Source organism: Paralichthys olivaceus, chromosome 2 (assembly GCF_024713975.1).
Source record: "Paralichthys olivaceus isolate ysfri-2021 chromosome 2, ASM2471397v2, whole genome shotgun sequence".
Taxonomy (NCBI): Eukaryota; Metazoa; Chordata; class Actinopteri; order Pleuronectiformes; family Paralichthyidae; genus Paralichthys; species Paralichthys olivaceus.
The window spans coordinates 18,326,187-18,353,008 of NC_091094.1; the positions used below are offsets into that span (position 1 = coordinate 18,326,187).

The window sequence follows — 26,822 nt, forward strand, 5'->3', positions numbered from 1 at the left end:
GGGGACCATGTTCCTGTCTACGATACATTTGTGTGCTTGCGCATGTATTTATTCCTGCCCATGTGGGGGCCAGTGATGGCTGTCATGCCAGTCCTCACCCAGTCCACGATGAGGATCTTGCTGACGTTGAGTTTGTGTTGGAGCTGTTTGGCAGCAATGGCCACAGAGTTGAAGAAACAGAAGCCCCTGTAGACAAACAGACAGGAAGAAAGGCAGCCACATGTGATTATCAAGACATCTTCACTTAATTAATATCATAGTTTCACCATATGGACCTTAGGAACCTCTAAGACATGTCTGCAGTTATCTGGCGTCATATGGTGGCTGTTCATCCAGGTTATGACAGTCAAAGCGCTGACTCCAAGTCAAAGAGGGAAACTCCTGCCACGTAAACATTTACTTCAAAGATCTGAGAAATGTGGATTTCTCATTTCAGCTTGTTTTCTATTTCTTTCACTGCTGACAAACAAAAAACGTTTTTTCATATTACGACATTATGCTGAGTCTAAAATCCTGCACTCCTGAGAAAAGCAGACACCACAATTTTTGTGACAAACAGAAAACCAAGCAAATCTTAAAATTCACTCCACGTTCCAAACGATAACATCGTGTAAATTACTGGCAGGACGTGTGAGATGATTTCAGAGAGATGAACTCATGACTTGGCACGACAGTTCCCTCAACACGCATTGTCTACAGCAAAGGTATGCAAGAAAAGTGTTGATGTATGAAAAACAATAGAGGAATGTTGGAAGTGGCAGTGTCAGCACGGGTCATAAACTCTGAGATCACTGAAAACATTCAGAGTGTGTGTGTGTGTGTGTGTGTGTGTGTGTGTGTGTGTGTGTGTGTGTGTGTGGACAGTATATCATATATGCTTCTCAAACTCTGCTCATCAAGAAAAAGTCATTATCATCCCATAAATAACCAGTGTCAAGCACTGCTGAGCACACACAGTCCCAGCTGAGTGTGGTTACTTGGCTAATGGCTCCTATCAAAGACACATATCTATACACACACACACACTAAGTTCTTTTGAGGTGCTTTTGTGTCCTGAAAGAAACAGAGCGGAGGAGGAAGTTTGCCGCAGGCATCAGGCAGGTAGCACAAATACAGACACACACAAAATAAAACAGAGAGACATTGGCTCCAACTCTCTCTCTCTTGCTTAGAAGTGTAGCTGATCTGTAATAAATCCTTTGAAACACTTTGCGGAGACCTCCTGGCTCCTGGTATGTGTGTGTGTGCTTGTGTGTGTGCATGCGTGCGTGCATGCATGTTGTTGTACTTACTGAGGAGAGGACTTTGTTGCATGGTGTCCAGGAGGCCTCACCACTGCAAAGCCATTCTGTGAGAGATGAGCAAAACGCTCAACATTAAGCTGCTTTCACAAACCATACACACATTTAAGCTGTTGTAGATACATTCAACATTATAGTCAATGGATTTAATATCCAGCGGAGTTACTGTATGCAAGTAGATGTTGTTTACCGCACAACCTGATACACAACACACTGAGAAAACACATGTCTTAGGTGATGAAGTGCTTGGTGACAAAGACACACCTTCAGCTCTCCTTGTGCTACTTTGAGTGCCAGGTCTGTGACACATCCTGCAGCAATACGAGAAGCTGCTGATGTGTGAAGCTCGTTCCAGATTGTATCAACATCTACCTGTCAGTAAAAACCAAGAAGACACACGCAAGGTCAGCTTGAAATGACAGCCACTTTACTTTATAGCCGTTTACCTATGATGCAGTTAAAAATTACCTGCATTTGAACATTTAGAAAGATGCTGCACATGTAACTTCAATAAATTGCATGAAGAATAATTCTTGTGGTGTGATGTATACACTACTTTGGATGATTAACTGCTGAGAGACTTATTTGTTGCACCTATTCTCAGTGAAAACATTGTATTGAGTTCCTGTGTTGCTTTATGCTTCAAAACGTACACTTCTGGTGCTGTGTTGTGGTGGAACAATGAAATCAGAGGAATTTCTTTTATCACAGACTTTGCCATCTTGTTCCAATCACCCCTCTTCACCAGACCAGCCAAGAGCCGGAAATCCCAGCAGATCAGTCGTCTTATCAACTGACACCCAGCCCCCTTCTTCTCCTACCTCCTCTCCTCTCCTCTCAACTTTCTCATGGGCTTTATTTTATGTGTTTTGTCATATAAGTGAAGTAAATATCTTTCGTTGTTTTTATCCTCTAAATTGTTCCTTCTCTTGTTATCCACTGTTAAATTTAATATATTCCGCTACCTTCATGTTTTATCTTTTTCTTCTTCTGTAACAGCGTTCTCTGTTTGCCAAACCCATTCCCTCCAAATAAAGTCCAGTTTCACTGGCACACACTCCAACTAACTGCATCTCTATCTGTGATTCCTCTTTCTTCCCTTTCTTTTCCTCTCTTTATCCCACAACTCACTTTGGGCAGCCTTTAATTTCTAACTGGGTCTCAAAGTTATTTTAGCCAAAAACAATAACATTGGCAATTTGTAGCATTATTAGCTTAATTGTGTAATGATGCATAATTAGCCATGTAATGTTTGCTGTTCAGTAATGCAATTGGATAAGTAGAAAGTTTCCCACATGACCTGTGTTTTAAAGACGTGTGTGTGTACGTGTGTCACTCACTCCAATTCCTCCACATGGTAACATCACAAATATCCGTTGAGATAAAATTCCTGCAGGAGACAATGTATGTCATGAGTATTATTAATTTATTATTAATTCAGTTATTGATTTCCACATGAGTATTGTTGATATAGTGATTTTACCAGCCAGTTTGCGGCCGTCCAGCTTGAGGCGGTTGAGAGGGTTGGTGCCGAACAGAAGTACATGTTTCTCCGAATGGACTGACTGCAGCTCTTCAAGAGTGGCCTTCCTACTGCGGATATACTACACACACACAATTTTTTGTTTGAAACCATTGTTGCTGGGACATCCTGGCTGGACCTTAAAATTTCAAAGGGCTGTTTGAGGGTTAAGGCTTGCTTTAAGGTTTAGGATAGAATTGGGGCATTTAGTAATAATGGTTAAGGTTAAAGTGAGGGTAAGAAAGACCACACAGACAGACAGTGCACGCCATACCTCACACTGGTTCCTGAGGCCTCTTTCATGCAGTCTGGACCAGATGCTCTGGACCCTTCCAGCATGCTCAGGGTGGCGGCTGTTGTCCCCACAGGTACACTGGTGCTTCTGCATCTGAGAGTCATAAACCAGACCTAGATACACACACACACACACACACACACACACACACAAACCCTTTACCTTCTTTTCCTTCTTCAGTATTTCATTAACTAATTGTATGTGACATGTCATTAAAATACAACAGCAGATAATGGCATTCAGTGATTTCTATCCCACAGTTTCCTCACCTGTGGTGAAACGTAGCTGGACGTCTGCAGCAGGGCTGGACAGTGACAGAGAAGGTATGGTGGTAGGTGGAGGAGGCAGGGAGGTGGACGCCGGTGAGGACCGGGTCCGAACCAGAGGCTGGTGAGGCCATATTGGGGTAGGCACACTCAGGGAGTCCAGCTGGGAACCTGGTCTGAGGATCACCTGCCGCTGTGGTTCCCAGAAGAGAACAGGAAACACAATTAACTGAAGCAGCACATGGCAAAGACTAACGTGAATAAATTCCACACACACTCCTAAATCCAGTTCCTCTCTTCAATAAACTGCAACTACTCATTACTTGGTCAGTTTAATACTGCTCGTCTAGAACAAGCAACTCATAAAGAAAATTCAGCTTCGCCAAACATGCTGCCAAAAATTGCCACAACACAGTCACTCACTATCATATAATATAAATGAAGCTACAGCGCCCTCTGATGTCAAAAACAAGGAATTCATGTACTAGGTATTTTGTAGTCTTTTTTCTCTGTCATTACATGACCAATAATTAATTCAAATTAAACCAAATAACAAAATATTAAAAACAGATGATCATCCTACCATAAGAGCTTAATTATTAGGAATAATAGCTATATTACTGAGGTCAAAGCTGAATTCATAAGCAGCGTCATACTAATTCATTCATAACAAGTCATGACATATTTCTTCTTCCACTTCCTTAGAAAGCAAGAAGAAAAATAATACATTATTCCTGCTCTGATAAGATGCAACAATGAGTTTATCTTAGTACCTGACTGAGGGGATGTGTGGGCTCGATCAGGCTCTCCCGTGACGAGGTTGTGGACTCTGTGCCACAAACAGAGTCTGTGCTGGTGGTGCTCTGTCTCCTGCGATAGCCGTCATCACACATTGATTCCTGTTCTGAGCACACAGAGCCTGATCCTGAACCTGTTCCTGATCCAGTCTCCTCCAGGTCCATGTCCTCTGATTGGATGTGAGTCAGACGAGGCTTCTCCATAGACTGGCCCGTTGGCTAATATAAAGTAAAAGATTTACAGTCTTTTTCAAATCTCAAAGTTATTAATATTTTCTTTTGTGTCCAGCTAAAATAAGAAACCACATTATTTCCATATTGAGTCAAATATTAAGTAAATAAAAATAATAAATAAGGTTTTAAATTATATCAATGCACAATCCAAATAAAAGACTCCACATAATAATTTTCATATGACCTCTGCATTAGAAATAACCATCTTTTATTCATGTTAAGGCCTTGAGTCCTCCTCTCACCTTGCTCAGGTTCATGTGTGCGTTCTGCTTGAACCTCTCCATCCCGCTCTTGTGGTACTGTTGAAGCAGCTGGTGCTGGGCATGTGAGTGCTGACTGGCATGCATAGCAAAGGGTGAGTGGCTGTAGGGTGGCGGCTCTGAGCGGGTTCGCTCCACAGGCCTGTGCGATGGCACTTCGCCTTCTCTTCCTTCTCTTCTTGAGGGGGAAGGTGGGTGAGGATGCTGCTGCAGAGGAATGGCACTCAAACCATGAACTGCGGAGAGAAAGAGAGAGGAACAGGTTTATGACTAGGAAGAAAGATGTAGCAGTCAAAAAGAGAGGAGGCAGGGGGATAATAGGACATCAAGGAGGCTGAGGAAAGAAGCACAATATAAATGGAAATAGACATGACAAAAATAGGGGCAGGAGGATGAAGGAGGAAATTAAAATGAAAGCGAAAAGATAATCCTAAGGTTGTAAGGAGAAGTGTGAGGGAAAATACAATTTTATTTTTACTGGAGGACTAAGAGATGGTAATAGTGGTTGTATTTACAGCATATTTCTGTATTCTTATTTAAACTGCACTACTGTCAAATGCTAAGTAGAGGGCACCCTTGTGCTGTTTATAAAAATGAGGCAAAATAAATGCAGTACAAGACAGAGGACTATAATGTTCCTAAACTCTCCTTTTTCATTAACACATTTTGACTTCTTTCAGCAGGAGTGTGGAGCATTAATATTGTCATTAATGATGACTCTATTCCATTTAGAAATCTTAGTAATCAACACCAATGTGTCAGGATGCACAACAGGACCCCGAAGTTGCACAACTTAACAGAATGGTAGTGATATTATTGATGTTCTTTACCTGCTTAAAAGTGTTCATCTGTGTTCTGTAAGGTATATGATGATTAATACTAATGGTTAATATACATTATTTTTGTAATAAAGAGAAAGGCTATAAAAATCCCAAATACAAAAATAAATATGTGTATATATAATGACTATTTTCTTTAAATATACATATAAACTTCTAACCAACATGTTCATAATTTCATATATTTTATGGTTAAGCTGCATCATATAAGTGCATAATGAGGTGTTTAAGTTTCTTTTGTTCAACACATTTCCAGTTGAAAAACTCACAAGAGACAAACTGGGAGTGCACCAATCTAGTGTGTGGTTCCAGTATGAGAACAGGCTGCAGGTGTTGGGCCAAGGCGGGACCGCTTCCTTCCAGAGGCAAGTAGACTTGATGCAGAGCAGACACTGCCAAGGGCTTGGCTACTTGTAGTTTAGCCTGGTGAGAGAGAAGAAGACAAGAGTAAAAAGAAGAGGAAAGATGATGGTAAGAAAACCTGGAGGGGCCACAGGGAATTAGAGAAGCCCTTGTCATACACAAATAAGAAAAATTAAGAGTTAGTGCATAAGATGAAGGCTTAATGGGGTGTTTGAAACATATAGAGAGACTTGTGAGTGGCCATGTTTACAATGGGAGTAAAATATCACATGACTGATTCACACAAATATCAAGAAGGAAGTGAAAGCCTGAAAACATCACATGTATTTTTGTAAGTATCCAACTATGCAGGCACTATTTTACACATTCAGTCTCAGATACACATTTATAGCGTTACAAGCAATTTGTAATCTATGATATATATGTGTGTCTGTCTCTTTGCATAGATTGTGCTTAAGTTGTTATGTTACATGAAACTCCAACAATTTAAATACTGATTGTAAATGGAACCAATGAAAATAACATTGCTCACATGTGCAGGATTTCCAGCAGTGATGTTTGACATGGGAGCAGAGTTAGGAGGTAAAGTGAAATGAGCCAATCTTCCATCCTTCAGCAGCAGCCTCTGTGCCTACAAGACAAAAAAAAGTCAGCATACCAATGATCTGTACAGACAATCACATACAATTGGTCATGTCTATTTTGAACATAAAAACATCAAACACACAGTTACATTATGGAGTTAAACTGACCTCTCTCCTGAGTATCACATACTGATAGAATGGGCAGAGCATTTTGTATATCAACTGTCACATTAATTCAATTAAAAAGACAGTTATGTTAAAACTGATAAAACCACACATTTAATACAATGAGGAAAAACATGCTATGTAACTTGTAAATAAAAATATAATCAACTGATGGTTGTAAAGAGGTAAATCACCCCAAAAAAGTAAGGTAGATAACAGAAAGCCAAAGGTGGCCTTGGAAAAAGTTGATGAATTAATCCACAATTGGAAAAGTAATACATGCAGGTTGAACAATTGTGGCTCCATGTGTGTGCTTAAGCAGAGCACTAAACCTTAGACTGTGCACTCGTTAATTACTATTGTGGACGAGGAAGTCTCACCTCATGAGACAGCGGAAGGGCACCATTATCTGAATGGAGGCTGTCGTTGGGTGAGCTGCACCCTGATGCTGGGGTGCTGCCGCTGCTGGGGGACGAGTCTGGTTGACAAAATGGAGAGACACTGATACATTTGTGGCAGCCAGCAACAGAGCAGATGTGTTTATACATCACAAAATGATGAGCATAACAAATTGAATGAATCAAACTGGGTCTGTACACTATAGGTATAAATTACACTAAGTATATTCTGCTGTCAAATAAAACATATGAAAATGGCATATCAGGAAGTGGCTAAAACAGCAGTGTCAATAAAACAGAAGAGCTAAAAGTAGATCCTCTACCCAGAGTTTCTGTCCTGTGCTTGACAGTAGGAGGGGCACTGATCTTTCTCTGCAGCGGGTTTGGCCTCGTATTGATGAGCTTCTTTAACTTCCACTTCAGAGTGGGCTCAGAGACTGTAGAAACAAAAACATTCACACATTAATACATGATGAGGAGCATGCACACACAGACACACACAGAACTTGATGATAAACAATATCACCTTAGACTGTTCATCTGCAGGAATGCACCTGCTCGGGAATGCACATACTATATTAATGCCCTCAGTTTTCATAACAAAACCCTGAAGAATCTGCAGCACAGCCAAATCAATCACATCAACCCTGGTCAACAGCATCAAGAAGATTTATGTTTACATTGGTCAGGCTCCAATAAGCTCAAACAGAGTGGCTGGCTCAGAGCAGATGAAAAGCAGCTATGTGTTGTCACTGAGCCAAAAAACAAAACACACAGTGGAGGGTGTGTGAGTGTATGCACGCTGTCACCTAAGGGTTCCAGGCCAATGCAAATAAATAATGGATTTTTGAATGGTTAGTGTGCTCGAAGACATGAAACCACTCCCACTCTCATTCACATGTTGAAGGAGACCTGCTCTGGACTCTCACGCAGTTCATTTTACACATACCGTAGTTTAAGTTATGTAACCGTTTTGGTCTTTGTGTCTCGCTGTCGCTGTTGGTTTTCACGATGGTTCGATCTCACTCTGGCTCTGCAGACTTGCTGCTTTATGAGTTTGCTTTGTCTTACAATTATTAACACTGTGCATTCTTTATCTAGACATAATGACAGTTTGCTGAGACACTGAAAAGTACCACACTGAACAATATATCAACTAAGATATGCAGTCTGATGACTTTGAGTCTAACTCAAATTACACAGAGCATACCACAAGGAGAACAGACCTGAAATGGAAAATCACCAGTGACCTTCACAGCTTTAGCCGCAGAGTGAGAACACCCATCACAGACAGAAAAAGCTAGAGGCATCTCACCTGTTCTGCGCAGGGGGAGGTCCTTACGCTGGTCACAGGGCGTCGGCTGAGGCTTTGGGGATAGCCTAGGTAACCACAACAATATTGGATAAACTGCTTCACATACAAATTGGTATTAGGAGATTTAATTTCATTATTAAGTACTTCAATCATTACAATTAGAAAAAGAAGAGGCCACTTTAAAACAAAATGGGAATTGAGAAGATATTTTCAAATTTGATCAATCCCTGTAAAAATATTTAAATAAACATTGTATTTACTATGCCATGTGCATTTGCTTATTACTGTCCCAGTATAACAAAATGGAAACTGAATGGACCAATGCACCACACACACAAAAAGAGAAATGGCAGAGAAAGCGAGACTAGTGCTAAAGGAGGAAAACCTTCAACTTTTAAATGTATTTTCACATCAGATTCCGGGCTACATCTGTCTATCCTGTCAGTAACCTCTGACTTAGAAACAGAGACACAGTAACCCTGATCTGACCCCATCGAGAAACAACTTATTATAAAATAAAATTGTGATAATCTGTGTTTGTCTATGTTCTGTTCAAAGAAAATCTCACTTGTATCCCAGGGTCGGGCTGGTGTGGTTGGGAGTAACCCTGTCATGGGTGGGTTGGCTCTTCATAATTATATGTTGCCGAAGTTTCTGCCTTACCAGGGGACTGGCAACAGCACCTGTCCGTCAATAAAACAAGTTTATCAGGAAAACAGACAATGATTTGGATCATATACATTTATGCAATAGGCATGCCAACAGTTTTACCTCACATTATCCTACAAGGAATTGAACTGTATCAATAAGCAGAGACTTAAGAGGTCACTTTCCTCTGTGAGCTCTTTATCTCCTCAACATGGTAAAAATAAATATAGCATTATGAGTTTCCTGAAACAAGTGTTTGCTTGACTTTGTTTGATATGTGTATACATTTCCTAGAATAGATGACAGTACTGGTGGAAATCCCCTGCTTTTTCTACAACAACACGTACGATACAGTACAGACGCATGAGATACTCACTCTGCTCATTCTTATTCTTTCGTATCAGATGCTGTAGCTCTTCTCTTTTCTCCTCCTCCATCTCTCTTTGCCTCTGTTTAATGTTATACTGCAAAGAAAGAATTGACGAGTCTTTAAAACTGACCAGTCTCGTCTGCTTTAACTGTACATGTGAGATTTTCCTTTACGAGAAACATTATCACTATTACAGACTCAAACAAATGTGGGTTTATAGCTGAATATTTCCACAGGATTTGCATAGTGACTAAGCCTTGTCTTTACAAACAAAAGATTTCTTAGCATTTGGAGTGTCATCAATCATCTGATTTTTTGGTAAATATCAATAAGAATCAAATAATTTATAACCACTGATGATACAGAAACATTAAAGAGATGTAGCGTTAATCTCCTAAAACAAGCATGTTACCTCACCTGCAAATGCTGCTGGGAAATCTGGGAGCAATGCTGAGCGGTGAGGTGTCCCAGGTAGAAGGGAGGGCGGGGGGCCAGCATGGCCGGATCTGGGACTGGATGTAACAACCTCTGGGTCACCCTCAGGTCCATGGGCTGTTCCCCACAAATGGATAATGAAAGCTGACTGCTGATGATCACATCCACTACAGAGAGAAAGAGATAAAAACATATTTTTCTGTGATGGGTTGGTAACACTAAAACTCATGGGACCCAGGATTACCTGTGTCCTTGTGGTCTACTTTTGCACTGTAATAATGAGCACTTGAACTTGCTTGGCTTCCTATGATTTTTAAATGTAGTGAAGAAAAAATATTTTATAGCTTTGTAAATTTAGAAAAACCCTGTATGAATTGGTAAATGGGACTGTAAGGTGCTTTGAGTGGTCAGTAGGGCTAGAACAATGCTATGAAAACTTGTTAACGATAGACTATTCCGGATATATCCCGGACTACTATACTATCCCCTGGTGAGCAGGGACACAAGAAGTCTTACTATTGAGAATTTGTTATAATTATGAAGATACATAATAAGATCAAAAACATTATTAATTGGCACAACTGTTGATAATTTTAGCAAATTAAATTTTTTTTTTTCAAGAGTGGTCTTTCACACTGAGATGATTTTTAGGGTCCTATATGCTTTTCTTATTGTATTCAGTGTTAAAAGTAGTGCAAGTATCTTATCTGTTCGGTCTAAGATGTTCTGTCTCAAACACAAAAAGTAGGAAGAAGGTTTACACATTTACGCACAAAAAAATTCCATGAACAATTGATGCATATTTTACTATTTGTGCTTCACATAAACACGCTCAAGACTGCACTCAGGTTATTTAGAATAAGTATATGTCCAGATGTGTACTTGTACTTGAACTCTGCACGTTCACCAGTCATATTTCATTTTATTCAAGTCTTCCTGCCTCAAGTGAACTGGCCATTGTCCAACACTAAATTCAGAAGAGCAAAGGAGGTGTGTTTGTGTGTGTTGGGGCTGCAGGGCCACAAAAGAGAGAAAGAAAGAATGAACAGGGTGGTAAGCTGGATTTGAACAGTGTGTGGTCAAAGCATTTAGGTCAGGTACATTAATCTGTCATCTCATTTCCAGGTTTTACTAAAATGAAAGAAATAAAAAGTTAAATTTAGATCAAGTGAGACAATTGAACCAGGCTTCAGTGTCCTAACTTAAGACAGATGTATTTTTATGGGAGCATGGGAGTGAGAAAAGGTTCCACTTAGGCGATCCAAAGGCCACTGCAAATACTGTATGTTAGAGCTACCATACTTTTCACCATGATTGATTTTACTACAGCATTAAAAGCCACAATATGGACCTGACTCTATGACCTATAAATCATGCAACAGACAGGAAGGCTAACGATAACTGGTACTGAGAAAATCTCTACTTTTGTGATACATCATATCAACAAGACAAAAACATATGGAAGTTCACAGATGACTCGATACCTGAAACCAATAAAAGGGTTGAGGAATGTTTCGGCACTGATACAAAAGAGCAGGCCGATGGAGTATGGAAGGAGACACCTTGCTGCCTCTGGGGTAGACGGACAGTGGGAGGGAGGGAAGGATGTGGAAATTTACTGAACTCTGATGCCGAATGACTGTAACCCAGAATATTGCTCAACCTTATTCACATAATTCCTGTAAGTGGACATTTCGTTATTGGCTTACAGTGTTGAATTACATTTACTGTTGTGGACAGCACTGTATCGGAGTAACAGCTTGAATACTTGCCAAAACAAGTGAGTAATTGTGATTAAAGTATGTATGAAACTGTGAAGCGAGAGATGCCACAAATCCAAATGCTAAAAAAGACACAGGTCAGTCAAGCAGATTGTGTTGGTACAGTTAAACACAGTGTTTGCTACAACAGCAACTCTTTTAAAAATCCAACACTGCAACTTTCAATGCAACAAAACAAACCTTCACAAACAGGGTGCAGCTGAGTGCCTCTAAACTTCCCTCCCATCTGAGCCAGGCAGTCAAACAGACCCAGGAAGTGTTATCCATCCACTCATTCCCAACAGCAGCACTGACTCAGACAGAAGTAAAGTCTACAAAGTCACAGGTTGACAGAATTCCTCAGAAGAAGAAAACACTCCCACGCTCTTATTACTGCAGGTCAAGTGTGACGTGCACAAAGTAGAACTGGAGCAGAGTTAACAAGAACAGAATCATTTACAGTACGTAGTAAGATAATATTGTACAGTTTAAGCCAAGTGGTTTCAGTTCTGTTGCACTCACTGCTCGAGATTTCATAGTAACACTATCTGCACTGTGGGAACAGCCTTGTGTTTTCTTTTTCTGTAAGTGTGAGAAAGAGAACAGAGATATTCTGTGCAAGAACTAAAAGTTTGATGCATCATTATTTGGACAGCTTGGGGAAACACGTGGATGAGTGTCATCTTGTTTAAATTATGCATTAGTTTTACACACTTCTTGCCCCGCAGACTTCTAGGGATCTGACCCAGCCAGCTGACTGGAGGAAGCCAAAACTCATCAGACAACACTTAATATCAGGGAGACTTTCAGCAGCTTTAAGCCTCTCTGGGTGTCACTGTTGAAGTTGACAGGGCCTGTTTCTTTCAGCTTTTCACTAGAAAAGTGACAAACAGGAAGTACCACATTCAGCAGAATGGTACGCATTACCAGAAGAATGTTTGTGTGTTTAAAAAGGAAATCAGACAATCACTGGGGGAGGGAGGTGGGGACTCGAATAGTCTGCTTGCACTTTGTTAGACACATACACTCCACTCTCCTGACAGAAAGGAAATGATCAGGAAGTCAGGCGTACTGAAACACCTGCGGTATATTCGTACTGTGAAAATCAGGCTTGCTAAAGTTCTCCCTGAGATGCACTTGACACTGACACTTTCAGGTTTCGAGAAAAATTACTTTTTCAAATGACAGTGAGTCATTTAACACTGTATGACTGGACACAAAACCAGCTCAGTCACCCTTGTTCACAAACCCTAAAGCATTTCAAAAAGGTGTTGATTACTTCATACCATATTTCAAAGAGCTCACAAGAGAAACATTCCCAGTACATAGACGAACACTACATTACAAACAAGTAATTCTATTTATAAGATAACATCAGGAACATTTAAAAAAATAAGGATACATGGATGGATAAGATCTGTGTGCATGCTTCTCCATCTCGTTTTCACATTGTGGTGCTAAAAATAGGCAGGAGACGAACTTCTGGTTTCTGTAATAGCATATTTGTTTCACAACCATCATCCTCTTTCTGTGGGCCTTCTGCAGAACACACTGAAGCACTGACACACACAGAAACAGTTACTTCCTGTTTCTAAAGTTAGCCTGCACCATAACATCCTCTTGGTTCATTTAGGCAAGCAGAAGCTTCTATTTTGGTTCAATGGCTTGGTGGTTCATTTCTTCAGCTTGAGAGAGCTACAGATGTCCTTCAGCAGTATTTATATCCACAGTGTGGTACTTAAACATGCTTTGTTTATTGTTGGTCTTTACAGTGGTACTAAGTGGACTTAAGTTTGAAAGTCACACATCAGGTTAAATGATTGTTACTATTAATGAAGGCAGTAGGATGACGATTTAAGCCTGGTTTCATGAGCAACAAAGCAAAGACAAAATGTCATCTGAAATATAAACATATAATCATATTAATACTATTTCCAAGCATGTACATTTGTGCTGACTGTAAATTCATTATGTTTGCACATTCTCATACACACAAACTTTTTTCCACCATGCTGGCCACCTCAAATACCACCGCCCGCCACCTATCCCTCTGTGATTCTCTCAGTCCCAATGTTTTTTAGGAATCCACAGCTGTTGGGGACATTCTGTCCCTCTGCTTCCGGGCAGCTGGAGTATCAATCTCTGCGTGAATGTGTACATCCATGTGTGTGTGCGCTTGTTTTTGTCAATCCTAAACACGCCAAGATATTAATAGCTGGCAGTTGTTTCTTTTGAGTATACATAACAGGTCTTTGTGTTTGCGTAATTTGGATCTGCTTGTGCGACAGTTGAGGGGTGAGTGTGCACATGTATCAGGGCATCAGTGCTCGCGTGTGTTGGTGCTAGTGTATTAATAGTGTCCATTTGTTTTTTTACAAGGATGACTGTGGCTCTTTGTGCTAGTTTAAGTGTACATATCTAAAGCAGGTTATTTTTAGTGTCACCTGTCAGTAAACACTGCAGTCAAGTGCACATATGTGCAAGGACAGTTTGTGTGTTGCGGATTCATGACATAGTAATAGCATCATGTCACATGTTTTTGCGAGTGTGTGGCATGTGTGAGTGTGTGTGCTTGTGAATGTATTAATAGTGTTACCAATTGCCCAAACATGATTCTGTATGAGTATGGCGTGTGTGTGGCTGTCAATAACTTCAGCCTTGCTTATGAAGACATTGGATGGTACTGTTTTACTGCAGTACTCGCATTTACACCAGTCAGTCACAACATTAAAACCAGTTGCTTGTGTTAACGTTAATGTTATGTAGATGATGTGCTGTATTTTTAAATTTGTTCCAACTCTCATTAGTCCTGTTTAATGTTTTTAATTTTTGTTGTAAGGTATCATCTAAGTCTACTTTATAAAATGTCCTGTTGTATTTCACATCATCTGTGTAAATAAAACTTTACTGACAACCATAAAGTCCCACATCCTGCCTACCTACCAATCTGTTGCTGATTTATTAGGGTTACAGCTCACAGTTAATTCAGTGTTAGCCATTATTTACCCAGAGTCAAATTGTTCTACCACAGTTTCATAACGAACCCAAACATAGCATAAACGGTTTCTAAGGTAGTGATGCAGCTTAATCGTAGAACAGTACCCTCTTTGCCAGGCTGTGAATCTACTTCTCTTTCTCTCTCTGTCTCTCACACACACAAACACATTAACAATGGACCTATCCATCACAGTCTGACAGGCCAGTAGGAGCATCGGTTGCCCAGTTCAAAACCAAAAATCCCATTAAGCTTTTGCCATCTTTGGCAGGCAGATGGCACTTGGCATAACAAGAAGCCAAGTAGCCTACTTGTTATGCCAGGTGAGCGTGAGAGCATACTGTATGTGTTCATTGGCCAATCACAACATTTGACCTGAGCTGCAAATACAATTCAAGCATTTTCAAAATATGTTAGTCAGCATTGTTTTCTCTTTTAATTGATTAATTGTTTTGTAACTTTGTGCCCATTAGATGTCATTAAATAGTGAAAAATGTTGACCACAGTTTCCCTGGGAGAAACCTTTTGTTCATCAAGACAAAAGTTAAGACTATTTGATTACAATAATACAGCTATAGAGTGAAGCTGGATTGAAAAATTATCGATACAACAATTTTAGAGATAGTTTTTAGTTGATTGACTAAATGATTATTCAGCCAATTGTTTCTGATCTAAAAACAAATATGGGGAATCTATCATTATTAGATAGTTGGCTTTGTTTAGCCTGGCAGATAAACTGAGTAAAGCATGCTGCACAGCTCAATTCATTTTCCATCGAGGCTTATTATGCCACAACATATGATTAATACATTCCCCTACTTGACTGTCAGCAAGATAATGGCACAAGCTATGTTGTGTCGTCTTTCCTCTTTTTCTCTCATAGTGAGTCTATTTTGTACTGTCCCTGCCACTCTCTTCAACTAAAAGGTCAGGGGTCACATAGTTATAAGACTTCTCTTGATCTCGTGTCCCAGATGCAGCACAGGAAAAAGGTGAGGGGTCGCCAGCTCACTGTAGAGTTGTGTGTATATGAGTGTTACAAACTGGCATGCTCTTCTCCAGTGTGATTCTCCAGCTTGCTTTCTCACAGCCAGAACAGACTGACTATTGTTGAAGTTGTTTCATTATTTCTCCTTTGGGTTCGGAAAGGTCATCTTTATTGGGAGGGGGAAACATAGCAAAATTTGGCCCAGGGTGCTGTCATACGCTTGGCATGAGACTGAAATGTTGAGTTGCCTGAGAACATACACAGTAAGTGTAGGGATGACCCAAATGCCTAAGGGCTTCAAAGCTTCTAGTGTTGCTAGGCAATCAATGTACAAATATAGTTTTATAATATATTTTATTTTTCATATCATGCACATCGAAGGCCAAACTCTCACAGATTTACAAGGCATCCACAGTTCCATTGCAAAAAATGCATAATTTTATAACTCTCCTCTGTAGTTCTGCAGCTGAGAGGTAAAAGGTAACACTACATTATGTAACAGAGAGTACAATAGTACTAATACACACCCTCATTCACACATACCTCACACAAATGTTCACCATTGGCCTAAATCACATTATGCAAATAAATAAATGATCTCCCATTTGGTGTGATGGGTACACTAGCTGACCTGAAAACCAGCTACTGATGATGTGAGCACGTACTGATTGAGGTCAGTGGCATGTACACCTCTTCTCAACCCACAGACATTCACCTCTCTGATCCTCTGTGATCCTGACATTTACCAGATGTTACCTGAGGAAATGTGGCCTTTTCAGCCTCCTGGCATTTGACTGAGAGAACAGGTTCTCATGCCCACTTCCTACTATAACTCCCCCAAGTGTCTGCAGTACTCGGTGTATCACGGTCTGTTATTAAACTAGGTTAGAAGGCTATGTACACAGAAGGGCCTCTTTGTTTCAGATACACCCTGTAGTCAGTGGGAATACGGTTACCATCTTCTGGCAATGGTCTGCTTTTACTGCTGGTTTTGATAAAGTTACTGTCTTTGTTAGAACTGTGTTGATTTCCCTATATTTTCCATCTTTTTGCAGTCTCTCTCACAAAAAAAACCACACTTGCATGACACACAAGCAGAGTGTATCAGTAGTCAGCTGAGCTGATCTTAAATCAGGAACAGGAAATGTGATCTGGAGCTCTGGCCAGTCCAGAACACTGTCCCTATTGTCAGTGCAGTGCTGTGGCTCACAGTGGCAAAACACTGGGCACTTTTAAAGGTTATCTGCCTTGGGAAAAGGTTGATATTAACTTTCACAAGTACCATTCCACCCAAAATGGAGACTTGATAATGGTCTAATCACTATGAGTTTGGCTTTCTTGTGCTCTTCACAATAAATGTAAAGGCCCATTAAAGGGCAACTAAAAAAGCAAATGCAACAAATTGTCCATCAGTGTTTTCTCAACTAGGATTGAAATATTGGTCAAAAATATTGATCAAATACAGAAACTAAAAGAGAAACTATTTTGATTATCTATTCATTGTTCAGCGCTTCAGTCATTTTTAAGCAACAATACTGACACCTCACAAAAAAACAACGGTGACACCTCTCTACCTGCTTGTCTGTAAAAAACATATTGGGAAAAGTCAAAAAGATCATCTTGTACATTTTAAATGAATGTGGATATATACTAGATGCCAAACAATTAAAGTATGTAAAGTAAAGCCCAGCTCACTCACTTTCTCAAGAGCAACTCAGACTGCAAGGAACAATATCACAACTCCTCAGGTACCAAAAAAAAATTGCTTTACAGCTGACTGTAGGTGACTTAAAAAATGTGTTGTGCACAAGAATGTAGAACAACTTCACAGAGAAAACAGAACCCCTCTGGTTAAAGTGTGAAACATTATTTTTTCTCTAAGATGATGGTGATCAACTTTCACTTTGAATCTCCAGACATACATGAGGCCTGTTCAGAGTTGATAAGTGTGACAAAGCCCAACCCACGGGTCGTCACAACTCACAGAGCAAATAGGCCTTTGTAATCAACAGTTTGGGTAAGATGACACTACTGATCGTGCAGCATGAGGGGTTGGATATTATGATCGAACGTTTCCATTCACACACACAAACATGCCTGGATGCAGCCTGCACAGACAGTCATGTATGCATACAGGTCAACACTCAAAGTTATCTGAGATGACAAGAGGAAAAAGTGAAGGGGCGATGGAGAAAGAGAGAGAGAGATCTAAAAAGGCACCAGAAAGGGGCCAAGAAGCATCGGTAGGTGGTGTTGATTCCTCTGGCATGGCCCACATGAAACAACTGTAACTGTACCCTCACAACAGCACCAAGGCTATGACCTAATCCAGATCAGAGAGGGAACCTGGACACATGAGAACATTATTTCACGCATGGCTGCAGCGCTAGTTTGTGTTCATATGTGTGCATGTTTTCATTTTCTAGGGACTGGGTGGGATCTAACAATTTTTACAACTTCTGTCATAATACAGCTGCCCACCCCATGGCCCATCAAACAAGCAGGCATTTGTTGCCTGGTGGTGAATGAGTCAAACTTTTCAATGACGTTATGGGCAGAGACACATCCAGTAGGAAATTCTACACTCGCAGTCACAATGGAGCCTTAATGCTATAATTACACAATTATTTGCTCCATTAATCTCCTTCAAATAGACCTGTTAGCTGTCAGATTCGGATAATTACCAGTGTACCTACAGTCACACAGTCAATTACTTCAGAAGAGGAAATGGGGTACGCACTAATTCAGAGTGCTGCACCTCATGACATGTACATTTACTCTGATTTTAAAAATGATTATGCCAAAATTGTTTTTCAGTGTCGCTATGTCTGTAAATAGAGGAGAACACATCAGACTGCTGCTGAATAAGTGGTCAGCCAGGTGGTCTCATACACCTGCTGAGCTTTGACGCAAGCCAGAGGATGGATAACATGGAATATCAAAATCACTACCAGACTTTGTACAGAATGTTTTTTTCTATACAGGAGATCAAATATGATCTGAGAGGTATTTGTAAGTGTACTGAAAATAAAGCCAAAAAAGGGATTAAAAGGAGACGTGTCTATATTTTTTGGGGTGAAATTGTGGAACACAAAGGCCAACAGCTTAAGGATCTTTTATTCTGTTTTGAAAGACATATTTATAAAACTGCAAAAATGTTGGAGGGTTACAATTGAGAATAATTTTGTTCCTTGGTTAGGTTAGCTTTATTTGAACAATTTTAATGTAGATTAGTTTTATCCCCACAATTTTAATGGAGGTTAGCTTAATTTGAACATTGTAATGGAAGTTAGCTTAATTTGAATGATTTTAATAGAGGTTAGCTTAATTTGAACATTGTAATGGAAGTTAGCTTAATTTGAACATTGTAATGGAGGTTAGCTTGATTAAAATGATTTTAATAGAGGTTAGCTTGATTCGAACATTGTAATGGAAGTTAGCTTAATTTGAATGATTTTAATAGAGGTTAGCTTAATTTGAACATTGTAATGGAGGTTAGCTTGATTAAAATGATTTTAATAGAGGTTAGCTTGATTTGAATGTTTTTTGTTGTTTACTGAGTGGATTAAATTGATAAGAATAAGGACAGGCATAAGAGTCCTGAGGATTTTCAGTAAAAATGTATAATGTAATGACTGTTAAGACTTTGTTTGCACCGTCTTCATTGTTTATACTTGCTGTACAATGTGTGATGACTAAATAAAAAACTAAGAAACTTTCTCATCACAATGAGACAAGGTGCACACCAACAGGACATGTTTTAAATAAAGTTTTTGACAGATGCTAGTGTTAGCTAGCTACTCCACTTCTCGGTGCCTGTTAGCAGATAAACATCGCCTACCTGGAGGAGGTGAAGTTCAAAAGCGACGCATTTCCAGTGTGAAGCGGCAGCAGCAGGACTGACAGTGAGTCTGTGAGTCTAAAGGCAGAGACAGAGGGTCAGAGTGAAGACGGGACGGACACAGCTCTCCGGTCTGTCCTCGACATCATGGACGTCTCAACTTTTCTCCTCGGTGTGGTTCCTGTCGTCAGCACGCGCCGCTGTCACACTGAGCTCTGTGTAAACATGGAGGCTCGCGCGCTGAAGCGCTATGCGAGTTAAAGAAGAAGCCTCTCCTCCTCACTGTGTGTGTGCGTACGTGCGTGCGTGTGAGAGTGAAACTACAGACAAAACCTGCCGCGAGTCTCACTCTCATCCGTGTGTGGTGTGTACTGCCGGTGTGAGGGCTCCATCTGCTGAACTCAGCTGGGTAAGGTGTGTGTGTTTGTGTGTGTGTGTGTGTGTGTGTGTGTCTGTGTGTCTGTGTGTGTCTGTGTGCGTGCGTGCGTGTGTCATATTTATTGAATTCTCCACATGCTGCCAACCTAAAATGCAAATGTTGTTTTATTTTAGAAAATAGTCAGCATCCACACACTCAAATCAGTGCTACATCTTTTTAAGTCAAAGATATTTACACAAATTTGATTGTGCTGATGCTTTGTTTTTCTCATTCAATTGGATTTCTTGTAGCCTGATACTGGATGACCGGTGTGTTTTTTTCCCCTTAATGTTTGGATCTGATCAAGTTGTAAAGCAAAAGGCTAATCTTCACCTCTGTTTGGGATGCAGACACATGCACACACATACATTTGCAAATGCAGACATACACCGACAGAAAGTTTATCTGCACTGTGTTGTCTGTTGGAGCACAGTCTCACCCAGACTGAACTCTCTCTGTCTTTAACAGATGTCTCATCCTGCTTCAGGACAAATCTAACCTTTGCCAATAATAAAGTCCACATCATGAGGATAAATCAGTAAACAGCTACAAATGGTTTTTGAGCTGAGCCAGACTTTTCTTTCATGTGACTCTGACCAGTCCTGCTCCTATGGGTCAATAGATTTGCTGTTGCTGCTGTTCAGTTATATCATTTACCTAAAACTTATGATGACATAAAAAAAAATAAAAAAAACAGCTATCAACAATAACTCAATGTAATCTCAACAACACTGTGTCTTATGCCCGGTGATCTTGGCAGAGCCAAACAGTCTATCCCCCAGTCACGGGGCTCACTCTGGCCTGAATAACTTGAGATATGTACAAGCAAATTGAATTTCACAACAGGCCTTCCATTTTGAACAGCACACGCTTGAACCAGACCTTACTCTATTTACAGATGCAGAGACAGAGAGCTGCTCCATGAGTTACATTTCCCCTGAAAGTAGTTCACATACACACAGTTTCTATTTAAATAATATATCTTTATGTCAGGGACTAATTTGTCATAAAATTTACAACAGTATGTGGTACAAAAACACAAGCGGCCATTGTCAGTGTTTACTAACAGGGCCGATGACGTTGGCACTAATTTTTCTGTTAACACATCATCAGATATCAACAAAGCTCTCCCTTCATATCTTTCCCCCTCAGACCGTTCATACACTGTCTCTGTCGTCACGAGGGCAGTGCCCTATTGATGTTTCAGAGTTTACTGGATTATTGATAGACGGACGGTCCCAAGACCCTTCACTGACAACATCACCTTACAGTACAATAAAAAGCATGAGCGTCATGCTGTGGACAAGTCCTCACCAGACACTTAGGGATTTGATTTTATATATGAGAGTTTTATTTAAAGCAGAGAATTGAAAAGACACATATGGCATAGATGGGTATAGGACTCCAAGGGGGAGTTTTGTGGCCAGTAGGACTCACTTCTAGTCACAGGAAGCCAGTAGGAATGAGAGGAATGCAGTCAGGCAATGCGTTGATGGAGGGAGCAGCAGTTGCAAGGCAGATTGCCAAGAAGAATAAAATAAAAGGAGGGAGTTAAAGAAAGATAGGGAGAGTGAGAAAGTGAGGAGAAAGTGGACACTAATAACTGAGATGCACACTCAGCCAACAATGGCAGGCCTGCAGAGCTCTCATGCTGAGCATGTGCTGCGAGTGTAATTGTTCTCTCTGGTATTGACAGTTTGATGTGGATGATGTGAGTGATGTTAGCGGAGTCACTGACACAAATTGACACAGTATTATTTTGAGCTGGGGAATGTGTGCGTAGTGTGATTCAGACAGATCATGAGGGGTGGAGGCCCACAAAGAAGACAAGACTGTTACAGGGGGTCCTCCTCCCCTATCTGGTTAACGGTCTGTATTTATATCTGCTTTTCTAGTGTTGATGACCATTTTAACTTCACGTTTTCCCATTCACCCATTCACCCACACATTCTTACAGTGCATCAATGTGCAGCGCTTTCTCTATCACACAACACTCACACACGCTGTCGGACCACCAACCCTCTGGTTAGTGGACGACCTCCTGAGCCACAGATGCCCTAAAGACACACATGCATGCAGAGACAGTGCACTCAGACATGGACACAGATACACACACAACACACACAAACAATGCAGCCAACTCTTTAAATCTGTTTAGAAATTAAAGAAATCTCTTTCTTTAATGGTCATCACTATTAATTTGACAGTTTAGCTGCTAGTTCAGTTGTTCAGTTAGTCTTTTGTATATAGTGTAAAATTTCAAATATGTCTTAGAGGGCTTTACAACAAGCAAAGTAACTACTGTACCTCCTGCAGGAAAGACATGAAATATCTGTTTCATATAGAAAAGATTAGTGCTTCAGTACGACAGATCTACACTCATCAATATTATCTTATAGAAATTGATTCAATCATCACATAGTATGTGATCATGATTATTTAGTGATTAAGCTATAGAGAATAATCACCCGGCTCTCCTCAAACTGTTTTAGCATCATTGTTTTGGTTTTACAGCTCAAAACTTTATTGCTTTTGTTTATTCTCATCTATCTCATTTTCACCACGGCAACAGGAAGCTTTTCATTTGAGAAACAGCCATGATAAATCTACTGAACATCACCTGTCCAGAACCAAACAGAAGAAAAACTCAAACAGTTAATATGTCAATGTTGTGTTTACAGGTTGGCTAAAAAGAGTTAATGCTGAATATGAATGTTCAATTACATAAAAAAATCTATAAATTGTTTTTGATGTGTACATTAAACGAAAAGTTAAATTTCATAGATAAAAAAGTTGCAGAGGTACTCAGTTTCTTCCCTCTCTCAAAGTATTTGTAATAAGGGCCCCTGCGTGTCATCAACAAGGCCCCACGTAGCTGTTGCTAGCAGCTGTGTGGTAACTTTGAAACTTTGAGACGTGGATGGAGACGTGCCTGCAGCGGTTACTCTAGAACCTTGGTAGACTCTAAAACCTCTTTCCACTTCCAGCAGCAAAGCAAAGTCAACCCACATAGTGGAGTGATAGGGTTATATAGCGCTCGCCTGGTTTCTCTTGAAACTGACTGTGATGTTGGAAATTGTTGCTTTACGACGCCTTCGAACTCCCGTGTGCACACTTGTGGGAAAACGTCAAAGCTTCTAGTTCAGAACAGCGTGTACCCACTTTGATAAGGTTTGTGACGAGTGATATGTACATGTCAAACTGAACAAACCTGTGAGGGGGTGGCTTCTCAGAAGTCCCTGTCTTATGATGCCTGTTGCTTTACGAAGTAGGGACTTTGATAAGGTTAAACATCCAACTGCTAAACATGGTAGGAAAAAACCTATACATTTCTGAGAACTCCTCTACACATTACAGTACAGTGTCGTTAGAGTCTCATTAAAATAGTGTTTCCTTTTCAAATCAGACTTCCCTGTGGCAGTAACATTGAAATAAACTAGCTCTGTAGTAAATGAGATTCTTGCAGTGAAAATAATTTCCCACAAGGGGGTGATGCTCAAATGAATGACTCCTCTATTGTTTGTTATCTAAACACAAACAACAGCCGGTTCAGGTACAGGAGATGGTAGTGAGCTTGCTTGATGCCAATATAAACTCATCAGTATCACACATCAAGCACTCAAGCTGATGTGACCTCTGTTGGCAGCATCTGCTGTGGTTGAAGAGCCCTCTTCAGACTGAATGAGAGAGGTGATCTGTTTTGGATCACCATACTTTTGGCCCACTGTGCGGCCAAGTTACTTTACTGTCCCTCGGCATCTTGGAAAATGTAACGGACCAGCACAAATCCAAAAGTGATTTGAGTAATTGAAAACCAAAATGCATTTGCGTTTTGATTGGAATGACAAAAACTTTCTCAACAAGTCATTACCGATGGAGGTTTCCAAAGACAAAGAATGACTTCTTCTTGAAAACTTTTTAGAGGAGGCTTTAATGCTGAATGAAAGACAAGTGTGACACATTTGAAACTGAAAAACACAATTTTGTTTTCCCTCAGCTCCCTTGGTCGACACCCACTTGGCTTGATTTAGGCACCCGTGCCGACTCTGACTAGAGATGTAGCCTGAGTCAGTGACCCCGGGAGTGGGAGAGTCCCGTCCCCCGAGGGCCACTTCCAGCTGACTGCGGCCTCTTAACCTCTACAAACCAAACAAACCCAGAGTCTGATGACTTATTACATTGGCAGATGCTCAAGTTTATCCAGGTATTTACTCAGTATGGTTGCTCAGATTTCCCACTTTAAACATGGACATTTATTTGTTCTACTCTAATAAACTAAATATTGCTTCTCTCATACTCAACAGTTATTTTGATAATCCATTGATCCAACAGTTGTTTTATTCTGATTTGGTCTTTAAAATAACCATCAGAAATCTTTACCTATCACACGATGATGTCTTTAAATGTCTTGTTTTATTCAACCAAATCAAAGAAAGCTACTTCACTGTCATACAACCCGCAAATATGTACATTTAATCATTGGAGTATATTTTCGTTTAAAAAGGTTGCATTCTTTCTCAATAATGTGTTGCAATTAATAAATGATCCAAATGTCTTTTTCTGTCCATCTACCAATCACGACTGATCACATTTTTGTGAATGAAAAGGTGCATTAAGCTACTTATCTCATTTGAAATGCTTTATTTTTTTTAATATTTTCGGTAAAACTCATTTTAATGGATGGATCAGGAAACATTTATTTTTTCATCAAGTAATCTGGCATTCATGCCGAAAAACCGAATTCCTCAGATTTCTCAATTTTATTGTTCATTTGGACAGTGCAGCATCTGTCCAAGGATAGTTTGTCTTTTCTAAGCTCAAGTTAGTTTTTATCAAAGATGAAGTCCCTAAAGCTCATTATTCTCAGAGGACACAGAGCAGTTTAGATCTGATTTATTGCCCAAAAACCACGTAGACAAAAAGTCTCTAAAAAATGGAGCAGCACGAGAGAGTAAAAATAGAGTGAAAGTTTACTGTTTTGGGCAAAAGAGCAAGAACAAGCTGAGGCCAGCGTTTTTACCTTGTGCAGCATGATTTATGTATATGGTGCACAAAAGCAAAGAAGGATGGGGTGAGAAGCTAAAGCTGTTATACAGTGGACTAACTTTTTTTAACTTGGTTTTACGGATGTGGCAGTGGTGATGTGTCTGTGGGCAAAAGATTTATGCATGCATAAGCAAGATCCGACAACTCAAGCATGTCTATTTTTTAAGACTGAAAGTTGAGGTTGAGTACGGAAGATACTGTTGTGACAGCATTCACAAATAAACCTCTATCCAGACTTTTGCAGATCACCCCCTTTCGCTCTCTCATCTCTGGGCTCTTCTCCTCTAGTGCTGCACTGAAGTACTGTTGTTGTGTGTCTCCCCTTTCTTTGCACTCTAATACTTTTCATGGACAGACCAGCTATCCAGGGTGACTGCATGGGTCTGTTTCCAATTTTCTCCCCTTCCCTGTCCTGAGAAACAAACGCTTCAAAAGCTCAACAAATAAAACCAAAAATAAAGTCGATTTTTCTTCCTGTTGCGGATCGGTTCTACTCCGAACATGCATACACATGTATCCATCTACAAGATTTAGAAATATTTGCACTGATAATGTGTAGCTGAAACCAGAATGAACCCAAGTTTCTCACAGCTGAAGCCGACCAAAGCTGACCATCTGCTGGTAGTAAAAGAAGATTCCGATAAACCAAACAACTGGACCAAGAAACTCTAGTCTGGACACAACTGTGTCAACATCTGCAGCGAGAATCATCTCTTCAGGCTTTAATAAAAGAAAAGATTGACACAACACCATACACATACATTCACTAAAGCACACACAAACGCTTTCACGCAGCTGCTTTTCACAGTTAGATGTATATTATATGAAACTGAGGTTCTATCTCCTACCAGTTTTGGGTGCTGACATCCAGTGAGCTGTCCCACAGCAGTCCAGTCAATCACAGAGGCAGCAGTTGGACAAGAGGCTCCGGGAGAAGACGGATAGATCCTGCTCTGACAGGGGAGTGGTGCTGCAGTGCTGGAGCCCCGGCTGCTGCGCTCTGACACAGAGAGTCCCAGTCAACTGTTTGACACAACGGGCTCTCGCTCTGACTTTTCTGTCTTGCACTTCCTCTCATGTGAGCCTCTCTCTCTCTCTGTCTCCCTCTCTTCCTCCCCCACCTCTCTCTTTTCTTACTTGCACAGTCTATATCTCAATCTTTTTTTCAGAGAAGACACAGTTGCTCTGCCCTATCACCCCACTATAACTTTTTGTCTGTGTTGCCTCTGCACCAGAACCTCCGGGGGGTGGTGTAGGGGAGGAGGGATGTGTGTCTGCGTGCATGTGTGTGTTGGAGAGAGAGAGAGGGACAGATTGTGTAGCTGCTTGTGTCTGACAGACAATAGCAGGAAGTTTTGCTTTAGGATGCACATGAGATCTAAATAAGAAAGTTGCATAAAGCATTACATGTGTTGAAAGACACATTACAGTGGTATTACTCTTTGTTCCTTTAATTCTGGGCTGAGAGTATCATTGGAGACCTCATTTATGAAGTTGGATTGTATCAATGTTTTCTTTTATTTGCCACAAGAGCATAATTTACACCAGTTTTATAGCCAGGCATGTGCAGGCAGGATGATAATCACAATAAATCAACTTTGAAAAAGGAGACTAATCATGTTAAACAAAATAATACATATTTAATTATTGTTTTCCTCTAAATGTAGTTATTCACCCTACTTAGCTTAATTTAGATGTAAATGTGTTGGTTTATTTATGTGTTTTTCGTATAAATTAGCTTTTCTTTACATGCATTTGACATGAGCAGCATATAACCCCCCCTGTTTTCATCAGTTATTCAAACGCAGCACTTTACACATGGTGCGTATAGTGCGTATAGTAAAAAGCACTGAGCTGTTTTCTCTCTTTTTCCTTCATGACCCAGTCAAGCTCCTAAACACACAAACGGAGCATTCAGTGTGATTACTTACACAGGGCTACATATTTCACCACTGCAATTACATTTCAGCCTGTGTGATAAT

General features: G+C 40.3%; 1 protein-coding gene and 1 long non-coding RNA gene across 3 annotated transcripts in view; one reads left to right on the forward strand and one right to left on the reverse strand.

Moving 5' to 3' along the window:
* The window catches only part of LOC109629382 (histone deacetylase 7-like), a 37,989-nt gene extending 12,161 nt beyond the window's left edge, over positions 1 to 25,828 (reverse strand). The window contains exons 1-19 of one of the 2 annotated variants that reach the window (XM_069510119.1): positions 25,689 to 25,828; positions 19,377 to 19,454; positions 9,775 to 9,959; positions 9,364 to 9,451; positions 8,908 to 9,022; positions 8,340 to 8,404; positions 7,348 to 7,461; positions 7,007 to 7,104; positions 6,410 to 6,508; positions 5,784 to 5,937; positions 4,658 to 4,911; positions 4,158 to 4,400; positions 3,388 to 3,577; positions 3,098 to 3,231; positions 2,785 to 2,905; positions 2,642 to 2,691; positions 1,566 to 1,673; positions 1,293 to 1,348; positions 99 to 186 (exon numbers count right to left, since the gene is read on the reverse strand). In XM_069510119.1, the coding sequence (XP_069366220.1) occupies positions 99 to 186; positions 1,293 to 1,348; positions 1,566 to 1,673; positions 2,642 to 2,691; positions 2,785 to 2,905; positions 3,098 to 3,231; positions 3,388 to 3,577; positions 4,158 to 4,400; positions 4,658 to 4,911; positions 5,784 to 5,937; positions 6,410 to 6,508; positions 7,007 to 7,104; positions 7,348 to 7,461; positions 8,340 to 8,404; positions 8,908 to 9,022; positions 9,364 to 9,451; positions 9,775 to 9,906 (2,109 nt within the window). In that variant the 5' untranslated portion in view covers positions 9,907 to 9,959; positions 19,377 to 19,454; positions 25,689 to 25,828. The remainder of the gene's footprint in view (positions 1 to 98; positions 187 to 1,292; positions 1,349 to 1,565; positions 1,674 to 2,641; positions 2,692 to 2,784; positions 2,906 to 3,097; positions 3,232 to 3,387; positions 3,578 to 4,157; positions 4,401 to 4,657; positions 4,912 to 5,783; positions 5,938 to 6,409; positions 6,509 to 7,006; positions 7,105 to 7,347; positions 7,462 to 8,339; positions 8,405 to 8,907; positions 9,023 to 9,363; positions 9,452 to 9,774; positions 9,960 to 19,376; positions 19,455 to 25,688) is intronic. The other variant, XM_020087105.2, reaches the window with a different exon arrangement.
* LOC138404851 (uncharacterized) lies at positions 19,578 to 25,821 on the forward strand. The gene is made up of 3 exons (XR_011238614.1): positions 19,578 to 19,785; positions 23,792 to 23,998; positions 25,692 to 25,821. It is a non-coding gene; the product is annotated as an uncharacterized lncRNA (long non-coding RNA).
* Positions 25,829 to 26,822: the final 994 nt, after the last annotated feature.